We start from the raw sequence: 21,767 nt of genomic DNA, 5'->3' as shown, positions 1-21,767 counted from the left end.
CGCACTGTATCGAACGGTTCAATATCGATACGAATATCGTTGCACCCCTACCATCTAGCTGTGTGGGCAGTCTGTGTAAGTGTATTTTGTATTCCTAGTTTTGTTACCTTTTTGAGTTCAGCATTAAAGCTGTGTTTTGAGTTACTTTCTGTCTCCGGAGTCTGCATTTTGGGTCCTCGTCCTGGCTGTACACAGCCGTTTCATAACAGAGAGTACTTAGAAAATTTAGTCAGAAGCCTCTCAGCAGTGTTGGAAATTCAACAACCTGTAGATGTCCCAGGGAGTTTTTGCTTAGACCAATGAACAGTGAATTAAATACATGAATAACAATCTCCAGTTCAAAGTGTGACACAATGGGACTTAACTTGGCAATATTTCTCATGTGATAAAAGAGACTGATGTTAATGAGAGATGATTTACAATAAAACCCAGAGCTTTCATTATCTTAGGCATAAATCTGTCAGGGGAACAAACAAGGACTTCAGTTTTTTGATCATTAAAACTGGAGGAAGTTGTCAGCCATCCAACTTTTAATGGAGTCTAAGTTCCTAAATGACTGTAACTGTTGAATCAGAGGAAAGTCGAAGGGGCAGAGTGACTCTGTAAAAGAAGTGGTAAAATGGTTTCATCGTTGATATCAGCTAACAACGAGGATGAAGATAAACATTAAAATATTTCATTGAAGTCCATCTAAATTATGTTATGGTGAGGCTTTTGTCAAAGCGCTATATAAATCCAATCCATTATTATTATTATTATAAAGGTTTGTATTATATTATATTTAGCTTAATAACACAAAGTAGAACTATAATTTTATAAAAGCTTAAAAGTTGCAGTAAAAGACCACTAAAAAAAAAAATTCATTTCTCTGATATCATGTTGAATATCTACTCGGGTAAAATGACTCAATAATGTCATATATTAAATTTAGAACTTAGTTTAAGCTTTGTTTACAGAGTATCCAAACTCTGTGGTGCCTCCAGCCTGGTCTTTATATTGGTCATCAGTAAGACCTAAATGTATAAAAGTTCATTACATTTATTATAGTTTTTTTTTTAATCAGTTTTCAAACTCTTTTGTACAGAATGTGTTATGCATTATTAGAGATGTACAAAAACAAGAAAGAAAACTCTCCTCTCAGCTCACCTGATTTATTAGACTGGACATGATCAAAGCTGCCGTCCCTTCTCCATAATCTTCATAGAATCATTCTGAGACAGGATGTTTCTAATTTTAGAGATATAGTGCAAATGCAAGAAAGCTGTTCTACACATTTGTTTAATATGAAGGACGTATCTGGTAATTCCACACAGTGTTATTGGAGGCCAATGCCATCCAAAGTATCTGGCTAGTCACCATGTTTTTTAAGATTTTTTTCTTTTTTAGGGTTTTTAGAGTCAAAAACCTTAATTTCAGGTAAATTTAAAAGCAGGAAATTAGAGGTCATCCAGACCTTTATATAAGTAAGTAAAATTTATTCATATAGCGCTTTTCACAGATAAAAATCACAAAGTGCTTTACAACACAGGAAATTGGAATATAAAAACAATATAACAGTAAATAAAACAATAATCTCTGGGCCTTCCGGTCACTTGCTTAGTTTGTGAGAGTTTGTGAGAAACCTTCTTTTGTTTGGTGCAGTAGTGCTGCTGCCAACACAATGTTAAGAGTTATAATACAATTAAGGGGTTTACCTGATTTGGAAAAAAAAAGTTCATATATATATATATATATATATATATATATATATATATATATATATATCATTTGACCCAAAGTTCATAAGAGTTGTAGATTTCAGTTCAGCATTCAACGCAATCATTCTGCAGCAACTAATAGAAAAGCTCTTGGGACACTTGGGAATGAAAACTTTAACTTCTAGGTTCCAAGAGTAACACCTTTTTCTGAATGTGGAAAAAACCAAAGGTATTATGGCAGATTTCAGGAACAGTCATTCCCAGCATACCCAACTGAACATCTACTGTGCTGCTGTGGCCAAAAAGGCCTAATCTCTCCTCCACTCCACTAAACTCTTGAATAGCTCCATTCACTAGGCTGTCTGAACTCTTTACTTCCTCCCACCTACCCCCCAACACACTCTCACACAGAAGTTAAATTCTATTCTTTTAATGATGCTGAAAGTCTTGGGCACATTAATGCAACCATTCCCACCAACAGCATTTTGATTCTACTGTATGTCCTGTACATGTACCGAAATATTGACAAAAGGGATAAAGTGAGACTCTAGAGATGGGGTGAGATGGAGGCAGATACTTGACTTGAAAGACAGCAGCTAGAAGAAGAGTAGAGAAGAAGATGATGACTTGGATCCAATTTTTAACAATGTCCTTGGAACATTAAGTAATCTGCTGCACCAGTCCAGAAACCTCAGGGGTAGTTAAATATTCGGGATAAAACTTGACAGTACGTCTTTTCTCAGTGTCTTCAGACAGCACAAGGTCTGCATAATCTTTGAAGGCTTTGTGTAATCATCCAGATTTTTACAACATGTAGATCGAGTTCAGCATTAAAACATACAGGACCACATTTATGAGTGATAAACTGATGTAAGAGCAAGGGCTACAACCTCTGTGTATTTGTTGTATTTATTTTACATTTAATGATCAATAAGAAGACACAGAGCTTTATCAAAATAGTAGCAACTACAAAATTCAAACGGTCAGAAAACCTTTATATTTATTGTTGTAGACTAATAATTTATAAACAATCTTCATATGTCCTGTTAAAATATTTTCATAATGACCAAAAAAATATTACAACCAACAAACTAACAAAAAAACAAAACCTTTTGTCTTCCTGGAGCAGATAGAGGCTTCACAAATGTTTCATCTGCAGGACAAGAAAAAATACACAACTTATCCTAGTAAACAGTTTATAAACTGCATGCAAGTGGACATTAACTTTTAACAATAATGGAAGAATGACAGATTTTTATACAGAGAAAAAAATCTTTCACTCTTTTCTTCATTGTATAAGTATAAAGTATAAGGTTTTCCTTCTCAATAAAGCACATCAGTGAATTTAATACTTACCTTAAAATGGAAATGTAAACAAAGAGTTCAAATTTTCTTGTCATATGGTTAAGTGTTCTCATACACATGTTCTCCTGGTCAAAAATAACAGATTTTGATACAGTAATTTTATTTATACTTTCTTTATTTTGCTATTAAAAATGTACAAGTTAAATGTATATTAAAATATTACTCACCTGTATTATGTGTCTGTGGATTTTTGTTGGTTCTAAATATAATAAATGAAGCATATATCAAAGTCTGTCCACAAAGTTACACAAAACTGTAACACTAAACATTTACATTTATTTAAATCCAACCTTAATGATAAATGATAAAGACTTGTTTGTTTAAACAAACAGGGCACTGAAATACTTGCACCTCTGTGGTTATTTCATGAAATGATATGATGTTAAATGAATTACATGTAACACTGATAAGTTATGCTTATGTACCAAAGGTGTTCAGAAGTGGACTGAACACACAGATTTCAAGAGTAATAAAACCATTAAGAAACTATCCACCTACCTTTTCCTATAAAAGTAGTATCCTACACCACAAGCAACAGCAACGATGGCAAAACATGTGATTACAATTCCAGCGATACAACCTGCAGCACATTCTGATGATTGGTCTGGGGAAGTAAAAATAAAGATAAAATAAAGATGACACAAAGTTGTCTCACCATCTCAAAACTCTCCAATAATTTCTCTCTTTGTTTATTTTCATAATTGAACAGGTTTCAGAGGACTTTTGGTCAGTGCATTGCTGTCTTTGTCTGGAGAGCACTTGTATTTGTCAAAATGATGAATTCACTGTGTAGTTTCAGCAAACATTTGCTGAAGATTCATGTTTTGATAAAGGGTAGTTAAGTGTTAGGATACATTTCCAAAATTTAGTTCATAGAAAACATTAAAACTACAGGAAACGTACATCATTTAAACTATCAGTGGTACCATACTATATGCACACTGCAACATCCAACAGCATCAGTGCACACAGGTACCTGTCACAGTAAAACCATACACTGCTCAGGATGATGCTCTCACAGTTACATTATTCCACGCTTTAAAGGTGTGCTTCCCTCTCTCAGAAAAGAAAGACTGAAGCACAAAAACCTCTATTTTTATGTAGTCAACCTTATTGTTAATAATGTGTCCCATTAAAGAATGAAGTCAATCAGATTGTGTGGATTTAGAAGAGCAGGTCAAATTTAATCCCTCTGTAAATTTCCACCTTACTGCAGCTTGTATGTTCCAGAGATTTCAGGTGCTATGTTGTTGGGGGAATTTGCCCTTGGTAGGGTCCCCCAAGGCAAATTGGTCCTGGGTAAGGGATTCTGACAACATCTGTGATGAATAAATAACAAGAAGCACTCAGAGAGTGCATTGCAGCTCACTCTCTGGCAGTAGTTACTTTAAAGGCAATAGTATTATAATTTTTAATAAATTACATTTAGTTTACCTTGTTCTTTTAAATCTACTTTAAGAAGTTTGTAGTGCAGTACAAATCAGATATGGGTGGCATGATAGATGTTTACATTGATTACAGAAACATTATGGACGAGTAGGTAATGGAAAAAAAAATATATATATTTTTTTTTTTTTTTTTTTTTTAAATGACATCAGAAACAGCAGTATGCGACATTACGTGATGGCAGAGCTTCAGTTCATCCTTTGTCATTTTTTTTTTTTTTTTTTTTTTTTTTTTTTTTAATAAATAGGACAGGGGGAATGAATGAGAGAAAGAGAGGGAGAGAAAGAGAGAAAACCAAAGGGGAGAAGAGATGGTGAGAAGGGGGGGGAAGAGAGAGAAAAAAACAAAAAAAACCAAAAAAAAACACAAAAAAAAAACTCCTGGGTCACCTGTATGGAGAAAGAAAAAACAAACAAAAAACAAACAAACAGAGGAGACAGCAAACAACAAAGAGCAACATAATAATAAAGAAAACAAAGCACCATCACAATAAACTAGCTAGTCATAGATATCAATAGTTACTAAATAATAAACGATATTGTGCAGCACGCAAGATAGACAGCGCACAATGTGCTTTGAGGCAGCAGCCAAGAAAGCTGTAGTCCACGTCTGTGAATACCCGTGTGTACACCTGTGTGCATACCTGTGTGGATCAGCATGCTTGCATTCCAAAGGTTTCTCCATGTAACGATCTGCTAGGGAGTGTGGGGAGCCACAGCCCCGTCCTCCAGGGCATGAAGCAGGTATGGAGGAGATCAAGACTCCAGACATCCAGAGGCCCCCAGAACACAAGAGACCAAGGAAGACCAACAGAGGGGCAGCCGCGCCACTGTCCCAGTAAGAGCTGAGGAGAGTCCCAGATGAGGGCTCACTCAGCAGCCGCGGAGCAGAAGCCAGGGGGAGTTGCAGTGACGCGCCCGTGAGCTCCGCCGGCAGCCAGCTGTGCCTGAGTGACCGAGCCCCAGGCCGAGAGGCCGGGGCCACCCCACCTCCGGAGTGGCCCGAGCGAGCCCCAGGCTCCAGGCCCCGATAGCGGCCGCCAAGGAGTGAGCCGGTGTGTACCCAGACGCCCACCCCCAGACACAAAGAACCACCAACGCACCGACACCTGAGGGAGTCCGCCACTGGCAGGGGAAGTGGTGGTGGGTGGAGATAGTGCCTCCCAAACCTGTTGGAGGCCCGAGATGGAAACAGTAGTCGACGGTCGGGGAGGTCGGCGACACAAACCGGAGCAGAGAGACACAGACCTACAGGAACCAGAAAAGACAAAAAAAGACCAGGAAACAACCTGAAGGAGTGCTCAGAGGGAACGGAGCAAAACAATAAACCAAATCAGCGGAATGACAGACATAAACGAGAAGACCCGGGACAAAAAAGCAACACAGAGGACAAAAAGAGTAATATAACAAAGAGGTTAGTAAACTGACACTTGGAGGGGGGAAATTGAACCAAGAAAAAGTGCGTTTCGGTTCGTAAACTTTTCCCTGCACAGTGCTTTCGGTTCGGTACGCATATGTATCGAACAATACAACATTTGTAATTTATTTTATCAATTTTCCTTCTGACGATGCTGTCTGTGTTGAGCGCTCAGTGAATCTGTGTTCGACTACTCCGCCTAGGCTGCACTGTCGAGCGCAGATCCACTGAGCGCTCAACACAGACAGCATAGTCAGAAGGAAGAGCGCAGGGCAAGCTAGCGAGACAGAAGTTACTTGCAACATTCAGATCTGGCGTTTGGAATTACTTTGGTTTTCATGTGACGTATGACCCTGAAGGTAAGCGAGTCATGGACTAAAGTAAAACAGTATGTTGGATGTGCCATGCAATGCTCAATTACATTGGTGTGAACTAGTGTGTTAGCGCAGTTAGCTCGTTAACCTGTTGGCCGTCTAGCCCCATGAACGGAGCGATCAGCGGTGGCACGTTAACGGAGATTTGCCGTGTTGTGGCGTTAAGGTCATTTCAACGAGATTAACCTGAAAGCACTAGTGGGAACACAACGAATATGACTGCACATTTACGCCGACATCATCCTAGTGCAAAGACAAGTGGAAGCAGACAAAAAAAAGCAAGCATGCTACTAACTTTAGCCGAGTCATTTAGACAGCTGTTAGCACATGATTCTCCTTATGCTGCTGAGAATATAGCCCAGAAGAAGCGGATAGTATAGCTTTTATTTTGGAAAGAGCCATTTCTCTGTAATAAACTCTCTTTTCCAAAGATGAGTGATTCCTCAATCAGATACAGGGCTTGCAATATCGCTAGCCCGACGTCCCGGAGCTAGCGATTTTTTCAGTCGGGCTACCAAAATCTCTCTCTTCCCTGCCCGTCGGGCTATTGTAGGAAAAATATATGTCAATGCTTTTGCATTCTTTCAGAAATGTAGCTGGGTAATTATGTCATTGGCATCGGTGAGCCACTGTCAATATGTGACATATTGAAGTCGCGTTTGAATTTGCGCTTGTTTTTTTGCTTTCACTTTGCAATCGTGCGAACTGTGTATAGAGAGCGACAGCACTGATCTGTGAGTGATTGATAATTTGTGCACCATTCCTCTGACATCGTCTTATTAATCGTTAGCTTACTATGCAAACATGACAAGTGAAATCTCCCGCAGCAAGCTTAAACATGTGAGAGGTTGATTGCGCAGAGAATGGCTGAGCTTATGTGAGTGAGCGTGTAAAAGCATTTCAGTTCTGCTGAGCCAAATAAGACAGGTCAGGGTGAAGAAGTGACAGCCAAAGAAAAGCTTACCATAAAACGGAGAAGTTATGACAAATCAGACTATAAGGCAAAAAGAAAGTGCAGCTTTATGGTTTCATGGACAAAATAATTTCTGTGGCTGCAATATGATGAGCTAAATAACCAGGGCTGCACATAAGTGGTCCGCAGGTGCGCATTCGCTGTCAAAATAAAAAACACGCACAAGGGTTAGGGTTAAATTTAAAAACTGTACTTTTGAGTTAAAATATATATTTATAATTTTAATAAATGACAAATTAAAAAGGCATGAACATTTTTTTTGTATCGAAAAAATATCGAACCGTGACACCAAAGTATCGAACCGAACCGTGAATTTTGTGTATCGTTGCACCCCTACTAGATGGGGTAGATCATAACACTGACAAACTGAAACACAGGGCTTAAATACATAGAGGGAGCAATCAGGGAATGGGCAACAGGAGGGAAACACAGCTGGGGCAAATCAGGCCTAACGAAACAAGGGAAGCAAAACCAGATACATTAACATAAGACATGGACCTTCAAAATAAAACAGGAAACATAACACAGACTGAAGTTAGAGACACAGACTCACAGGCAGGCACTACAACAGAGGGAACAGAGACGTGGGACCAGGGCAGACACTGACACTGACTGGACACGGGGATATAGCAGACAGGGGAGACAGCAACTAAGGATTACACAGAGTCATAAACCATAAGACAGAACTCTTAGAAACCAAAGACTAGAAATGATAAATAATATAATAAACTCAAAACCCTGGGTCAACGACCCAGGCATCCTAACACTCTCGTGTCATACGTTTGCCGATCCAGCTACATTGGATACCTCAAAATTTGGGACAGGGGCATCAAAATGTTGAAGATCTGAGCGGTGCTAAAAGAAAATGCTTGTGGAACATCAGTAACATAACTGACTATAAAAACAGCACCTTAGAGAGGCAGACTTATTTAAAGTAATGATGGGCAGACGTTAATCAATTTGAAAAAACTGTGACTGAAAATTGCTGAACATCATCCAGGAAAACTGCCTTCTTCTCTGGGCCAAAGTACTTTAAAACTGGCCTCATAAATGCTGAAAGGTGTTTGCATGTTTTACAGAAACATGTTCTCCATCATGTTACTCCATAATAACATAGCTTCATATATCACCAACTGAAAAATTTTTGAGTGTCATGAAGTATAAAATACAGCAAAGAAGAGCCAGGTCTCTTGAGCAGAATCATATATCAGAAAACATGAGAACACATTCCTCTCCAAAAAGTTCAGAATCTGGTCTCTTCTCTTCCCAGATGTTTACAGACTGTTGTTAAAGACCGGATGCTACACAGCCAAAACTTTTTAAAGATGTGTTGCTGCCATCAAATTCAAAATGACCTTATTTTTTAATCATACTTTAATTAAATGGTGCAAATGAAGATTTGTACATCATTATATTTTGTTTTTTATTCATATTTTAAACCATAGCCAACTTTTATGGAATAGGAGATATTTTCCTATTCTATTATTCTATTCTATTCCTACTACTACTATTAAATGTTGTTTGGGGGGGAACCGAACACTCATATAAATATAGAGGACAACATTTACTGAAACAGGTTATTTATTTATTTGTTTGTTTGATTTTTGATTGCTTGTTAACTGTGCAAAAAGAGAATGAGGGGTGAACATTTAGTAGAAAACTGTGTTGAAGATTAAAAAGTTCAGGAAGTTAAACCTTTCAAAATAACACATTTATTTCCTTATGACACCATATATTGAAATTAGCTTTCATGTACTGGTATCAGTAAAGGAAAAGTCAGAGTGAAAGACAACACTTTAGAAATGGAAACTGTGGTGGGGCGTGGTCTGCGGTGCCGTGCAGGGAGGGCGGACGCACCTGCACGGCATCCTTAATCACGCCCGCCTAGTTAAAAACACGGGGACTCAGGGGTTTGGGTTTGTTGTGGTGAGATGTGAATAGAGATGGCTCTGAATGATACTCCGTGGTCCCGCCGTGCCTTATTCTCGCCACATTGGTGCCGAAACCCAGGAGGCAGCACGGCGGGTCCGTATCGGAGCCAGGGAATGGAGGAGCTGGCCCAGAGGGTGGCCGAAATGGCGGCCGCCCAGCGGGAGCAGGCGGCGGAGGTGCGTCGCCGGCAGGAAGAGCTGCAGGACCAGTCCGTGCGCCATCTGGAAAGGATTGGGGAGCTGGCGGCGCTGCTCTGGGCCTGGGCGCCACCCCCACAGGTATGTCCCGAGGACAGTGAAGCGGTGGAGGAGCCGCGTGAGGCACCTCAGCATCCAGAGGTGGCAGACGAGGCGCGCGGGGATCTGCGCCTGCCGGAGGAGAGGGAACAGCCGGGTGAAGGGCTGCTCCTGCTGGGAGCGGTGGATGAGCCGCTCCAACCGGAGGCAGCAGAAGAGGCGCGCGAGGGTCTGCGCCGGCTGGAGGAAGAGAAGCCGCAAGCAGCAGCAGCGGCGGAGGAGGAGAAGAAGCTGGGCGAGGGGCTGCTCGAGCCGGGAGTGGCGGCGGAGGGGGTAGTAGTGACGGAGGAGTCGCGTTATGGGCTGCTCCAGCGGGGAGCGACGGCGGTGACGGAGGGGCCACGCAAGGAGCTGGAGGTCCCCGTGCCAGGGGAGCCTGCTCGAATGGAACTGGCGAGCGAAGCTTGCGCCACACTTGAGATCGCCGTGCTCGCCAGACGGGCCTCACCACCACCAGAGGCCAGTACACTCCACACCTCTGCCCAGCCACCTGTGAGCTGGGGCTCACGCCTGTGCCGGCCGCGCCGGGTGCACCTGCCACGCGTCCGACTTCCGAACCAGATTGGCCTGCGCCGCTGGATTCGCGGGCGGCCACCTGAACTCGCACCTCCCCGTTGCTTGGCCGGGGCCTGGGGGCGCCAGCTGTCCGGGCTGATTCCCTCTCCCACTGGCGGTGGGGGAGTAGGTTCGGCCGGATGGCTCTCCGGCCTCAATCGGGCGATGGGGGTATGTGGTGGGGCGTGGTCTGCGGTGCCGTGCAGGGAGGGCGGACGCACCTGCACGGCATCCTTAATCACGCCCGCCTAGTTAAAAACACGGGGACTCAGGGGTTTGGGTTTGTTGTGGTGAGATGTAAATAAAGATGGCTCTGAATGATACTCCGTGGTCCCGCCGTGCCTTATTCTCGCCACAGAAACATTTCTGATATACTTCATCATTCTCGGTGCCGTCTCAGGTGAGCTCTCACTGCTTGATGTGGCAGAAAAAAACTCTGCCTGTTCACACTGACTTTAAAGTTTTACTTCCTCATTTTCCTTTCAATATGACCTTAAACTCATTTGTTTGGCTAATATTTATATCACTGTTTTCATGAGATATCTGCTGAATACTTCTAGTTCATGTATAATCATTTGAAACCTGAATATTCTACATAATAATAATAATAATAATAATAATAATAATAATAATAATAATATATAAAGCACACTTAAAAACCAAGGTGCTTAACAAGTAACATAGAGAATAGAAGGAAGATAATAGAAATAGGACCAAAGCAAGTACTAAGTATGCAAGCAGGTAGCTGTCACTGATACATAGGAAAGCAACAGGTACAGAGCAAACAAGAAATTAAATGAGCATAAAAGTGCATAATATAAAATCATAAAAGAAATATTAACTAGAGGGAAAGGCAAGATTGAATAAGTGGGTTTTTAGTCGTGATTTGAGCAGTGCAATGGAATCAGATGCGCGGAGGTCGAGAGGAGGGTATTCCACAGTACCGGGGCAGCCAGAGCAAACGCACGGTCACCCCGGGACTTCAGCCAAGATCTGGGTTGGGTCAGAAGTAGTTGAGTGGCAGATCTAAGTGTTCTAGCAGGAGTATGTGATTTGAGAAGTTTACTAAGATAACTTGGCGCTAATTTATTAATAGTTTAGTTAATTAATAGTTAGAATACTCAGATAAGATCAGATAACATGGATCAGTGTCTTATGTATAGGTTTATGTACTGATGGTATACATTAAATGAGATAAAGAGAGACGTGTTTTGATTCGTTTCTCTAGTAATCCTTAATGCTCCTATTTCTTTCAGTCTTTGAACACTGATTCTTGAATGTTGAAATCACAAGTTGTTTGTTTTGGGTTTATTTTGTTTTTTGAGTTTTCCTTTTTGTTTTTGTTTCTTTTCTTCTTTTGTAACCCTTTATCTACATCTCCTTGTGAATTTTCCAATGAATTTTAAATACACAAATTTTCTTGTGTCACTTTAATAAATTTTACTTCTCTGCTTTAATCTTCATCAGTGAGGAGACAGAAGTCAAGGCAAAAATCTTTTAAATGATACATCTGTGCTTCTGAAGATTTAAAGCTCAATTAAATGTGAGCATTGGAACAGCTTCATCATAAATTGTTTTCTTTTAATTCAACTAGTTTTGTTTTATCACAACATTTCTTTATGTTTAGAGCTACCTTTACACACAGACAAATAATGGAGGACAGGAATTTTTTAAAACCTGTTTGCCCAGCACGGGGATTTTGAATTCTATAAGATAAAGCCATAAATATGTGTGTCTGAGTCTTCTATCAAAAGTTATAGCTATCTTTATGAAGTTGTACAAAAACGCTTTAATTTTTTGATCATCCTAAAAGACTAAAACAGACGGAAACAGAAGTTTTAAGTCTTCCTCACACCATGGTTTATATATTACAGATGTGTATCTGTTACATTCGCTGACCTCTAGTGGCTATCCCTATGTGAGAGAGCCTTTTCTCCCTCTCCTGTGATCCAGGTCTGCCTCATGAGCCGCAGCTGAGGTGTGTTGCAGCTCAAGCTCTTTTGTTGCAATTGTTTTCTCCTGTTTTTTGGCTGGACAGGGAGCTCAGCCATTGTATTGTTGTTTTTGGGTAGAGAGTCCTTGGTTTGTTTTTTAGTTAGAAAGGGGGTGCTTTGTTTGTTGTTTTGGCCTTGGAGACCCTGAAGAAAAGAGCTTCCCTGTGTTCAGTTTTATTTTAGTTGTTTTGTGTAATAAATGTACTTTGCGGCAGTTTATCATTTCTTTTTCACTTTGTTACTCCCCATCCCAGACAACACTTTGTTTTTAAGTGGGGCGTAACAATATCATTCCTCTTTTAGACACTGAATGAAAGCATTTCTGCAAAGGACACTCCTTTGATCCTTCATCATAGCTCCTCCAAAAGCTTCTGAGTACTTGAGATATATTTCTCTAAATTTCAGATGGACAGAGGAGACAGGGTGATACAAATTAGAAAAACAAGAAAAACCTTTGGTCAGGTTTTTTACCTGTTAAGTTTCTTTTGTATCTTCTTTTGGCTCTGTTGTCTGGATTTGTCCCTGCATCTGTCAGTGTCACATCATTGCTTCTTGTAGCAATTTATATATATATTTTTTGCAGGTGAACTTAAAATTAAACACTTAAATAAAAACATTACAGCTAATTATTTTCCATTTTCAAATGCAATGTTTTAATTTCATTTAGTCAAACAAAAATGTCTCCTATATGCTTAATTAAAGGAGCTGGTGTGTTGCCTGATGGTTTTGTTGGATCACTATGACAACAATTCCACACACACCCACACAAAACATCTCCAACTTCACATCCCAGTATTGCCTTTGGAGAGGCGAAGCATGAAATGAACAAGGTGGACCAGCGTATCTGTTACCCGTTTTGGTGTGATATTGGTTGATCTTCACGACCAACATCTAGACTCTGGGACGGGCTGGGTTCCTGTCTTGTGTTCTATCACTGCTGTGATGGGTCATTGGAGCCTAATTGCCAAAATAGATCAATTAATTTCTCTCTGACAATAAATCATGTTGAATTCTGTAACTAGCTGTTACAGTACAGAAGGAAAGCTTAATGTGACTGAACAGAATCTGACACAAACATTTAGTAGAAAGGTTTGTTAATGATTAACAAGTTCATGACGTTTAACCTTTCAGAATAACAACATTACTTCCTTATGACACCATATACTGAATGAACATTCATGTACCGGTATCAGCAAAGGAAAAGGCAAAGAGTTAAGGACTGCTTTAGAAATGGAAACATTTTCTGATGTACTTGTGATATACTTCTTCATTTTTGGGTCCATCTCAGGTGAGCTCTCACTGTTTGATGTGGCAGAAAAAAACTGTCTGCTCACACTGACTTTAAAGTTTTACTTTGTTTATTGTTTGTTTTTCACTTTATGAGACATCTGTTGAATACATTTGTAGTTTATGTTTAATCATATGTGACCTTAATATTATAAACAGAAAAAAAATTCCTACTCAGATTACATGGATCAGAGAAGAAGCAGGTTTGTACAAAAGTGTTTTTAATGAGAGTAGGAGAGCAGTGCCATGATCCTTATAATTCTCTCGGGGCTTCTCTAGTAATGCTTAGTTTTGTGCAGTATTATCTGGAAAAGCTGAAATTAGACTTTAATGAAGATAACTCAAACTCTTCAGACCTGCCATATTTCATGCAAATCTTTATATATTCATCAACTGTTTTATATGTTTGAGTAACAACAGCACTTTGCTATTCTTCTCCCGCAGGTTTCACTGAAGGAGGTGGTGTGTTGCCTGATGATCGTCTGAATGCAGCTGTAGGAGAAACTGTGATCTTCACTACAACACTGTCTCCAACAGAGAAACCGTTTTCATCTGTGAACTGGAGTTTTAATGTATCTACACCTATAATAATCGTAATTAACGCAGAAAACATTATTGGACCTGAGTATGAAGGCAGGATCACCTTCTTCCCATCTACTGCGTCTTTGGAGCTCAGGAGTCTCACTCTGGATGACACTGGAGAATACGGTGTTAACGCTGTACATGATGGAACACTTCTGAATGGACGTACTACTCTGGTGATATACGGTGAGCAGATGTAGAAATTCAACAGCTTAACTGTTTTTGCAATATTTAAGCAAGTTTACAATATATTGAACATGTAAAAATACCTGCAATGATTAGCACATGTTTGTTACATCTCTACTCACTACAGTAATGCATTCTTGCAATAATTCGTCTTATTCTTAAGACTGTGATATTAAAGAGTGGCTGTAAGAAACTGTATGGCTTATTTATTTTATAAGGTAGTATTGACCCCCGTACTATAAAGAATGAACTGAGAACTCAATTAATCTAATTTATTCTGTTCAGAATAGTCACTTAAAGGGAATTGATATTGTCAGTTATGTGAATTCAAGTATTTGAAGGTTTTGGTTGGTACAGTATTTCTTTTAAGGTTTAATTGTAAATATATTGTTTCTATTTTAGGTTTAGCTGCAATCAGATTTTTTGTAATTTTAATGCTTATTTTCTATTGTTGATGCCAAAAAATACAACTATTTTATTCTTGTTTCTTTCACAGAGAAAGTCTCCAATGTGTTGGTAAATTCCAGCAGCACAGACTTGGTTGAGTTCAGTGGTTCTGTCTCTCTGTCCTGCTCTGCCTCTGGATCCTCTCTCTCTTTCCTCTGGTTGAACGGCAGCTCTGAGGTTACAGCAAGTGACAGAGTTCAGCTCACTGATGGAGGCTCCAGTCTGACTATAATCAATGTGACCCGCTTTGACCAGGGACCATTCAGGTGTCGTGTGTCCAATCCTGTCAGTACTGTTACCAGTGATCCAGTAAACCTCTCCATCAGCTGTGAGTTACTGGGATTTGTTAATTTTTGAAATTATTAGGGGATTTAAATTACAGTTTAAAATACCTAATTTACAGTGCAGTTAGTTTCATTTAGATGGTTTTGTTTTCATACATTAAAGAGTAAGTAGATTTTTTTTATTGTGACATAATGTGGAATGATCTGACTAATAATGTCACAGTTTCACAATAAGCCAAACTGAATGGTATATACTAGAGATGGCACGATACCACTTTTTTATGTCCGATACCGATATCATAAATTTGGGTATCGGACCAATACCGATACATAATATCGGATCGGTCCATCTCTAGTATATACCAGGATTGTCATACAGAGGCCTGTGGGCCACAATCAGCCTGACAAAGATTCCAGTCTGGCCCATTGGATGGTTTTGGAAAAGGTGAAAGAGGACAGAAATTTTGGACTGTTAACTGTTATTCTTTTTAGGTTTTACACCTTTTTATTTTGATAAAGAACTCCTTCAAGGGCATTCACAATACACCAAACTAATTAAATGACAGATTTCTGTAATTTTACACATTACCTCGTACATTTTAAGCCCAGAGTCAAGCTGACAGACAACTTTAATGTACACTTCATTTCTTTATTATGTGAAAAATCTTAGACATGCTGCTGAAAAAGCTCTTCTTTGTCTTATACTATGACAGCTCATTGATAAATTGTGTAAGTAAATTTCTCTACACTGGCTAAAATTGAAGTTTCACTTGGTTTGACCTACCTAACAGCAAAGTAGACTGTATGTGGCCCACAATATAAAATAACTTTGAAATCCCTGCTGTATACCTTTTAAATGTTTCATACAGTAAACATTAACTTTTCTATGTCCCCTCTACATTTAGATGGCCCAGAAAATATCAATTTGATATTATCTCCATCACAAGGATACTTTGCTGTAGGGTCAGACATCAGCCTCACCTGCTCAGTTGGATCCAGACCTCCTGCCCAGTTTAAGTGGTTTCTGAATGGAGATCAGCTGCCTGATACTGGATCAGAGCTCAGACTGATGAATGTTCAGATGAGTCACAGTGGAAACTACAGCTGTCAGGCCTTTAACAACAAAACTCTGAGATCTCAAACATCTGAGCCTTCAGCCATCACTGTACTGGGTAGGTTTGATTTATTGTTAAAGTGTGTGATTCATGCATATATTTTTGACTAGAGCTATATTCAGCTAATAATTTCACACATATAAAATATTTGTGGAGATAAACAATACAGAAAAACAATTTTCAAATAAAATGGTTTCCTGATATACTACAGGCTTTTGACATATTTTCTCACGCAGAAAACAAATGGGGCTGATAGAGAAAAGAAGATCAGTCAGAGCAAAAAATTTACAACAAAATGCTCTTCAGGAAAAACAGGAAAATCTTCTCTGTCCAGACGATCGTAGACCTAGAAACAGCATTGATACCGTGCAGGACCCTCAAGCTACCGGGTCAATGTTAGAGGACATGAGCTTTTCAGTAATCATGTTATAATCTTATCACCCCTGCCTCCAATTCCATATCTGCATAAACCTTCTTATAGAAGTAGCATCCTTGGCTACTTCAAAAAGTCATAAAAGGTTGTCTGTCTTTGTCAATGTCCTCTTCATTTGCTCACAAAACATCAGTTATATGTAAATAGGGTTAGAAAAAAAGTGTCTGCCTGATATTAGAGTCTTGTTCAGTGTTTCCACAAATTCATATCAATTAGTATTAAATTGGTATTAGAGATAAATAGGCAATTTAAAAGTGTCCGGCACATTTAAATTTAATATTATACGTCTTGACCTTTTTTTAGGTGAAGTTGTTTGAAAATGTCAAACAATAATAAATATTTTTAGTTGTAGATAATATAACTTGAATTTAGTGTTAATCATTATCCTGTAAATTATTCTACAGAGAATTACCATACCATATCTCAAGAGTTCTCCTCATCTCTGTTGTTTTGTTTGGTGTTTTTAAATCTCATTTTATAGATTTTCCAGTTGTTCTCTTTTATTTCACCATCACTGAGTTTGCTTTTCTTATTATGATATAAATTATTTTGTAAATCAATTATTTTTTGGCAAACAGAGAAAATATCAGGTGCTTCGGCCAAACCATCAACAAACCTGCCAGTTGAGGGAACCTCTGTCAGTTTAACCTGTGAGGCTTCTGGCTCAGTCTTTACCAGAAACTGGATGAAGGATGGCTCCGAACTGACCCTGACTGACAACATGATCCTTTCTGACAATAACAGAGTGTTGACCTTTGACACTGTGAATAGGAAAGATGAAGGAGAATATTTTTGTAATATCAGCAACCCTGTCAGCAGTGATGGAGCTAAATACATCATGACTGTTAATTGTAAGTAACATCCTGGTCAGTCTACACTTCTTGTTCATGCATACAGTAAAATAATTTCAAACTTTGAACGGTACAACTAATATGATATGTAGTCTAGTAATGCAGAAATTTAAAAGTAATGAACACATTTATTATTTTTACCTGTTTTTCAGATGGACCAGAAAATGTTCAAATCAAAGGTCCAAATAAGGTAAATATCAAAGGCACCTTAAAATTGACCTGCTCTGCTGAATCCACACCAACTGCCAGATTCACCTGGTTCTTTAATGGGACAGAGATACTCACCATTTCAGCTGAGTACATTAAAGAAGAGGTTGAACTTTCTGACAGTGGCAACTACACCTGTCAAGCATGGAATAATATAACTGAGAGAACATCATCATCAGTGGTGCATGGACTGACTGTAACAGGTATCTGTGTGTGTACATACTCTTTGATGGTACTATTGAAAGTTTAACAGGTGGTACATTTGCTCTAGTTTTCTATCTACGGTGGCCCCTAGAGACAAAGCACATACAAACTCCAAAGCACATACAAACACAACGGAAGTGCTCCAGGACGCTACGGGCGGTGTTGAGCTTTTGTTACCTAGTGGCTAAAAAAGCCAGGAAGTACCAATGACCGGATTAGGTGTATTGCAGTAACAGGTCAATTTAAAATGTAAAAACTATTTGAATACATGAGTGTGGTTGTATCCAACTCCATGTGTTTGCAACAAACTTGCCGTTTATTTTGCAAATCAACCTCAACACTCCCCCTAGCGTCCTGGAGCACATCCGTTGTGTTTTGGAGTCTGCATGTGTTTTGGAGTTTGCACTTTTCAGTTTGTACGTGTTTTTTGAAGTTTGTACATGCTTTGTGTCTAGGGGCCATCGTATCTATCAATAAATTTTGGAGGTTTATCTTCAGATAACATAACAGTTGCTTCTAACGCCAAACTACCCTTTAGCAAGACATTAATCAATTGTCAGCAAATTGTTAACTGAAACCACATAGTGCATCCACCACTTTTCCAAACACAAGTACTTTCGATGCAACAAGAGCACCAATCAAAAGTCCTCTGATAGTTCTAAAATTATAAAAATCAAATAAAGAAAGAAGCTATTGGATGGTTTTGGGATGATAAGACAATTTTGTATAAAAAAGTATTCATTATCTTTACCAATATTTTTCCAGAGAAATCATCAGGATGTGCTGCTGGTTGCATCGCTGGAATAGTAATCGCATGTTGTGTCATCGTCGCTGCAGCTGTTGGTGGAGGGTACTACATTTATAAGAAAAAGTAAGTTGAGAATGTATTTGAAAAATAACCAGGAAAACATTTTTCCTTTTTGAATATACATAATTATTGTAATCTTTGAAATATGTCTAGAATTCAGTGGTACGATTCAACAAATGGTTCATATTCTGCAAACAGTCACTTGCTAACGTTCATCTTCTGCTGGTCTCAGAGTAATCACAAAGAAGAATTAATTCTTTACAGTTCTTGTTTATATTAATTATGCGGAATAAACACTTCTCATAATAAATTTGTGGATTCCTTGTTAAATTCAAATAAACCTTAGTGTTGCTGTTTTGTGTTGCATTTAATTGCATGATCACATTTTAATAATGCTTCATTTCAAATATTTAGATTCAACAAAAATCCTCAGAAACAAAACACAGGTATGGTATTTTTTTTTCTTTTTGAAATCTAAAGTCATCTTACATGTCTGCTATAGCAAAATAAGGAAATTAGAGAATCAAAATTATTGTTTTAATAGATATCTACATCCACTGTTACAAATCTTTGCTTTCGTAGAACAAGATGAAAATATGTATGAGAACATTTCCATATATGACAAGAAAATATAAAATATAAACTCAGTGATGACCTTCCCTTTTCAAGGTAAGTTTAACATTTATTATCACTGTTATTTAAGAAGGAACAATTTTGATAATTAACAAGAATATTTTCCCATTTCTGTAGATTTTCAGAAGTCTTCACCTGCTGCAGAGAATTAACGTTATAATTTATGTTGTTTTGATATCATATAATGTTAAACAAGCTATGTTAAGATGTTTTAACTAATAGATTATTGCTCTCCATGTAAAATAAATATTAATACTTTCTCTGTAATAAATCTTCTAATATTTGCTACTTTATTTTAAATATATTTAAAACAACCAACACATCACAGTTGTGTCTCTTGTTTTTATATAAACTTATTGCGTATCAGTTACCAAATGTGGTACTATAATTACATGAATTTGCACGTTAATGTTAAAATCTGAATACAAAGTGATGTCCAACGTGTGGACCGAGGCATCTTGTCAGGACTGCAGGTGTTCTGCAGTGATAACAGAAAATCTAGTTTGAAATTATAGTGCTTACAGGTGCATATCTATTTAAATTTATTTAAAGCAGAAATTTATAAAAGCTTCAATTAAAACTGATAACAGGAGTTTGTTAGTTTTACTCATTACTCTGACCTAAAATTACTCCTCTTTGTGTCGCTGTTGCTTTGCATGTAAATCAGTAGCATTAGCAATTTTTAGCCATAAGCCTGTATTGTTTATGTGTTTTGATTAAAAAAGTCAATGAAATACATCACTCTTTCGTTTGTACTTTAATTAGAGTGAAGATGGGCCCCACAGGATTTTCTGGTTTAAGTGGGCAGCAGTTCTTTGGGAATGGCTGTACCCATATAACCTTTATTTAATACCTTTAATATTTAATACCTTTTATTTAATCATTGAGACCTTATAAAACCGGAAACTTACACTTTTTGTTTTATATGCTGCATACCCACATGTGGATTTTCTGTGGTTTTGAGGGCAGGATGATGAGTAAAGACATTGGGGAAAGCGGTAAAGCTGTATTTTACTGATCATAATATTTAATTGCCCCTGAGGTTCTACAGTAGTTTCTTCAAACTGTAAACCGCTTAGTGAAAGTGCCGTCACAAAAAAAAATCTGAATTGGATGTTGCCTCAAGGGTCGGTTCTAGGCCCTGTACTTTTTAATTGTATATGCTCCCTCTTGGCGGTGTCATCAGGAGGCATGGAGTGAACTTTCACAGTTACGCTGATGACACTCAGCTGTACATCTCCGTGTCTCCTGATGACACCAGACCAATGGATGCCCTTTTTAACTGTATTTTAGATATAAGATCTTGGATGTCAGAAAACTTTTTACAGCTTAACCAGGACAAAACTGAAGTTTTAATCGTCAGTCCTGAGGCTCAGAGAGAGAAATTCTTGTCTTTCGCTACAAGTGAAAAACCTGGGTGTTATTTTTGACTCTGAGCTTTGTTTTATCCCACATATTAAACATGTAACCAAAATTGGATTTTATCATCTAAAAAATATAGCCAGAGTCCGCCCTATTCTCTCTCGGGCCAACACGGAGATGCTGATGCATGCTTTTACTACCAGTCGCATTGATTACTGTAATGCCCTGCTCTCTGGTCTTCCTAAAAAGAATATTTCAACTTTACAACTTTTACAAAACTCAGCAGCTCGTGTGCTGACGAAGACCAGAGGGCGGGCCCACATTACACCGGTTTTAGAATCGCTGCACTGGCTCCCCGTGTGTTTCAGGATCGATTTTAAAGTTCTTTTATTGGTTTTTAAATGTCTTAATGGTCTTGGGCCTTCTTTTCTCTCAGATCTGCTTTTACCATATGAACCCTCGCGGACCCTGAGGTCCTCTGGTGCTGGCCTTTTGATTGTCCCTAAAGTCAGGACACATACTCACGGAGAGGCAGCTTTTCAGTGGTATGGTCCTCGTCTGTGGAACAGCCTGCCGGAGGAGCTCAGGGCCGCAGAGAACGTACATGTTTTTAAGAACAGGCTCAAGACCCACCTTTTTAATTTAGCTTTTACTTAGCGTTTATTTATTTTATGCTTATTTATTCTATCCTGTTATTCTATTATTAATTTAGGATTTACCTAATATTTATTGATTTTATTCTTATTCATTTTTTAATCTTCTTACTCTATTTATATTTATATTGTATCCCGTTCTTATTTATTTTATCGTTTTACCCTGTACATACTGTATCCTATTGTGTCATATCTCCAGTGTTTCCTCGGAGGCTGCTCTCTGCACCGGGGCTGTGATCGACCGTGGCTGCTGGGGCTCTGGGGGTCCTCTCAGCCTGGTTGGGGGGCTTCTTTGCCTCCCTCCTGCTGTGTGCCCAGCCCGGAGGCTGGTGTTTCCTCACTTGGCACATGCGTACCCAGCCCAATTTTACTCTTTAAATGTGTGTGTGGGGGGGGATATGTGTGTATTCACATTGTTTATGTTAATGAGAGTGTGGGGAGTGAGTTGGAGGGTGGGGTGGGCTGCTTTTAACCATGTAAAGCACTTTGTGCTACATTTTTTTTTGTATGAAAAGTGCTTTATAAATAAAGATTGATTGATTGATTGATTGATTGATTGATTGATTGAAGCCTGTAATTTTATTAATCTTGTTATTATTTTCAGTTTTTGCCTCATATTTTATTAATGACAATATCTTTTTTATGTTTCTCGCTGCAGATGGACCAG

At 38.7% G+C, this 21,767-nt stretch overlaps 1 protein-coding gene and 1 long non-coding RNA gene across 2 annotated transcripts in view; one reads left to right on the top strand and one right to left on the bottom strand.

Moving 5' to 3' along the window:
• Positions 1-19,370, top strand: part of LOC120732522 (carcinoembryonic antigen-related cell adhesion molecule 5-like) — a 48,025-nt gene extending 28,655 nt beyond the window's left edge. Inside the window, exons 6-9 of the mRNA XM_040030209.1 lie at positions 17,386-17,643; positions 18,410-18,515; positions 18,867-18,898; positions 19,035-19,370. Of these exons, the coding sequence (XP_039886143.1) occupies positions 17,386-17,643; positions 18,410-18,515; positions 18,867-18,898; positions 19,035-19,087 (449 nt within the window). The 3' untranslated portion in view covers positions 19,088-19,370. The remainder of the gene's footprint in view (positions 1-17,385; positions 17,644-18,409; positions 18,516-18,866; positions 18,899-19,034) is intronic.
• Positions 1,760-4,574, bottom strand: LOC120732530. Its single transcript, XR_005695602.1, has 4 exons — positions 3,561-4,574; positions 3,230-3,261; positions 3,054-3,127; positions 1,760-2,850 (listed from the first exon to the last, which is right to left on the bottom strand). It is a non-coding gene; the product is annotated as an uncharacterized LOC120732530 (long non-coding RNA).
• Positions 19,371-21,767: the final 2,397 nt, after the last annotated feature.

Source organism: Simochromis diagramma, unplaced genomic scaffold (assembly GCF_900408965.1).
Source record: "Simochromis diagramma unplaced genomic scaffold, fSimDia1.1 OVJJ01000361.1, whole genome shotgun sequence".
Taxonomy (NCBI): Eukaryota; Metazoa; Chordata; class Actinopteri; order Cichliformes; family Cichlidae; genus Simochromis; species Simochromis diagramma.
This window is presented reverse-complemented; position numbering and strand designations above follow the sequence as displayed.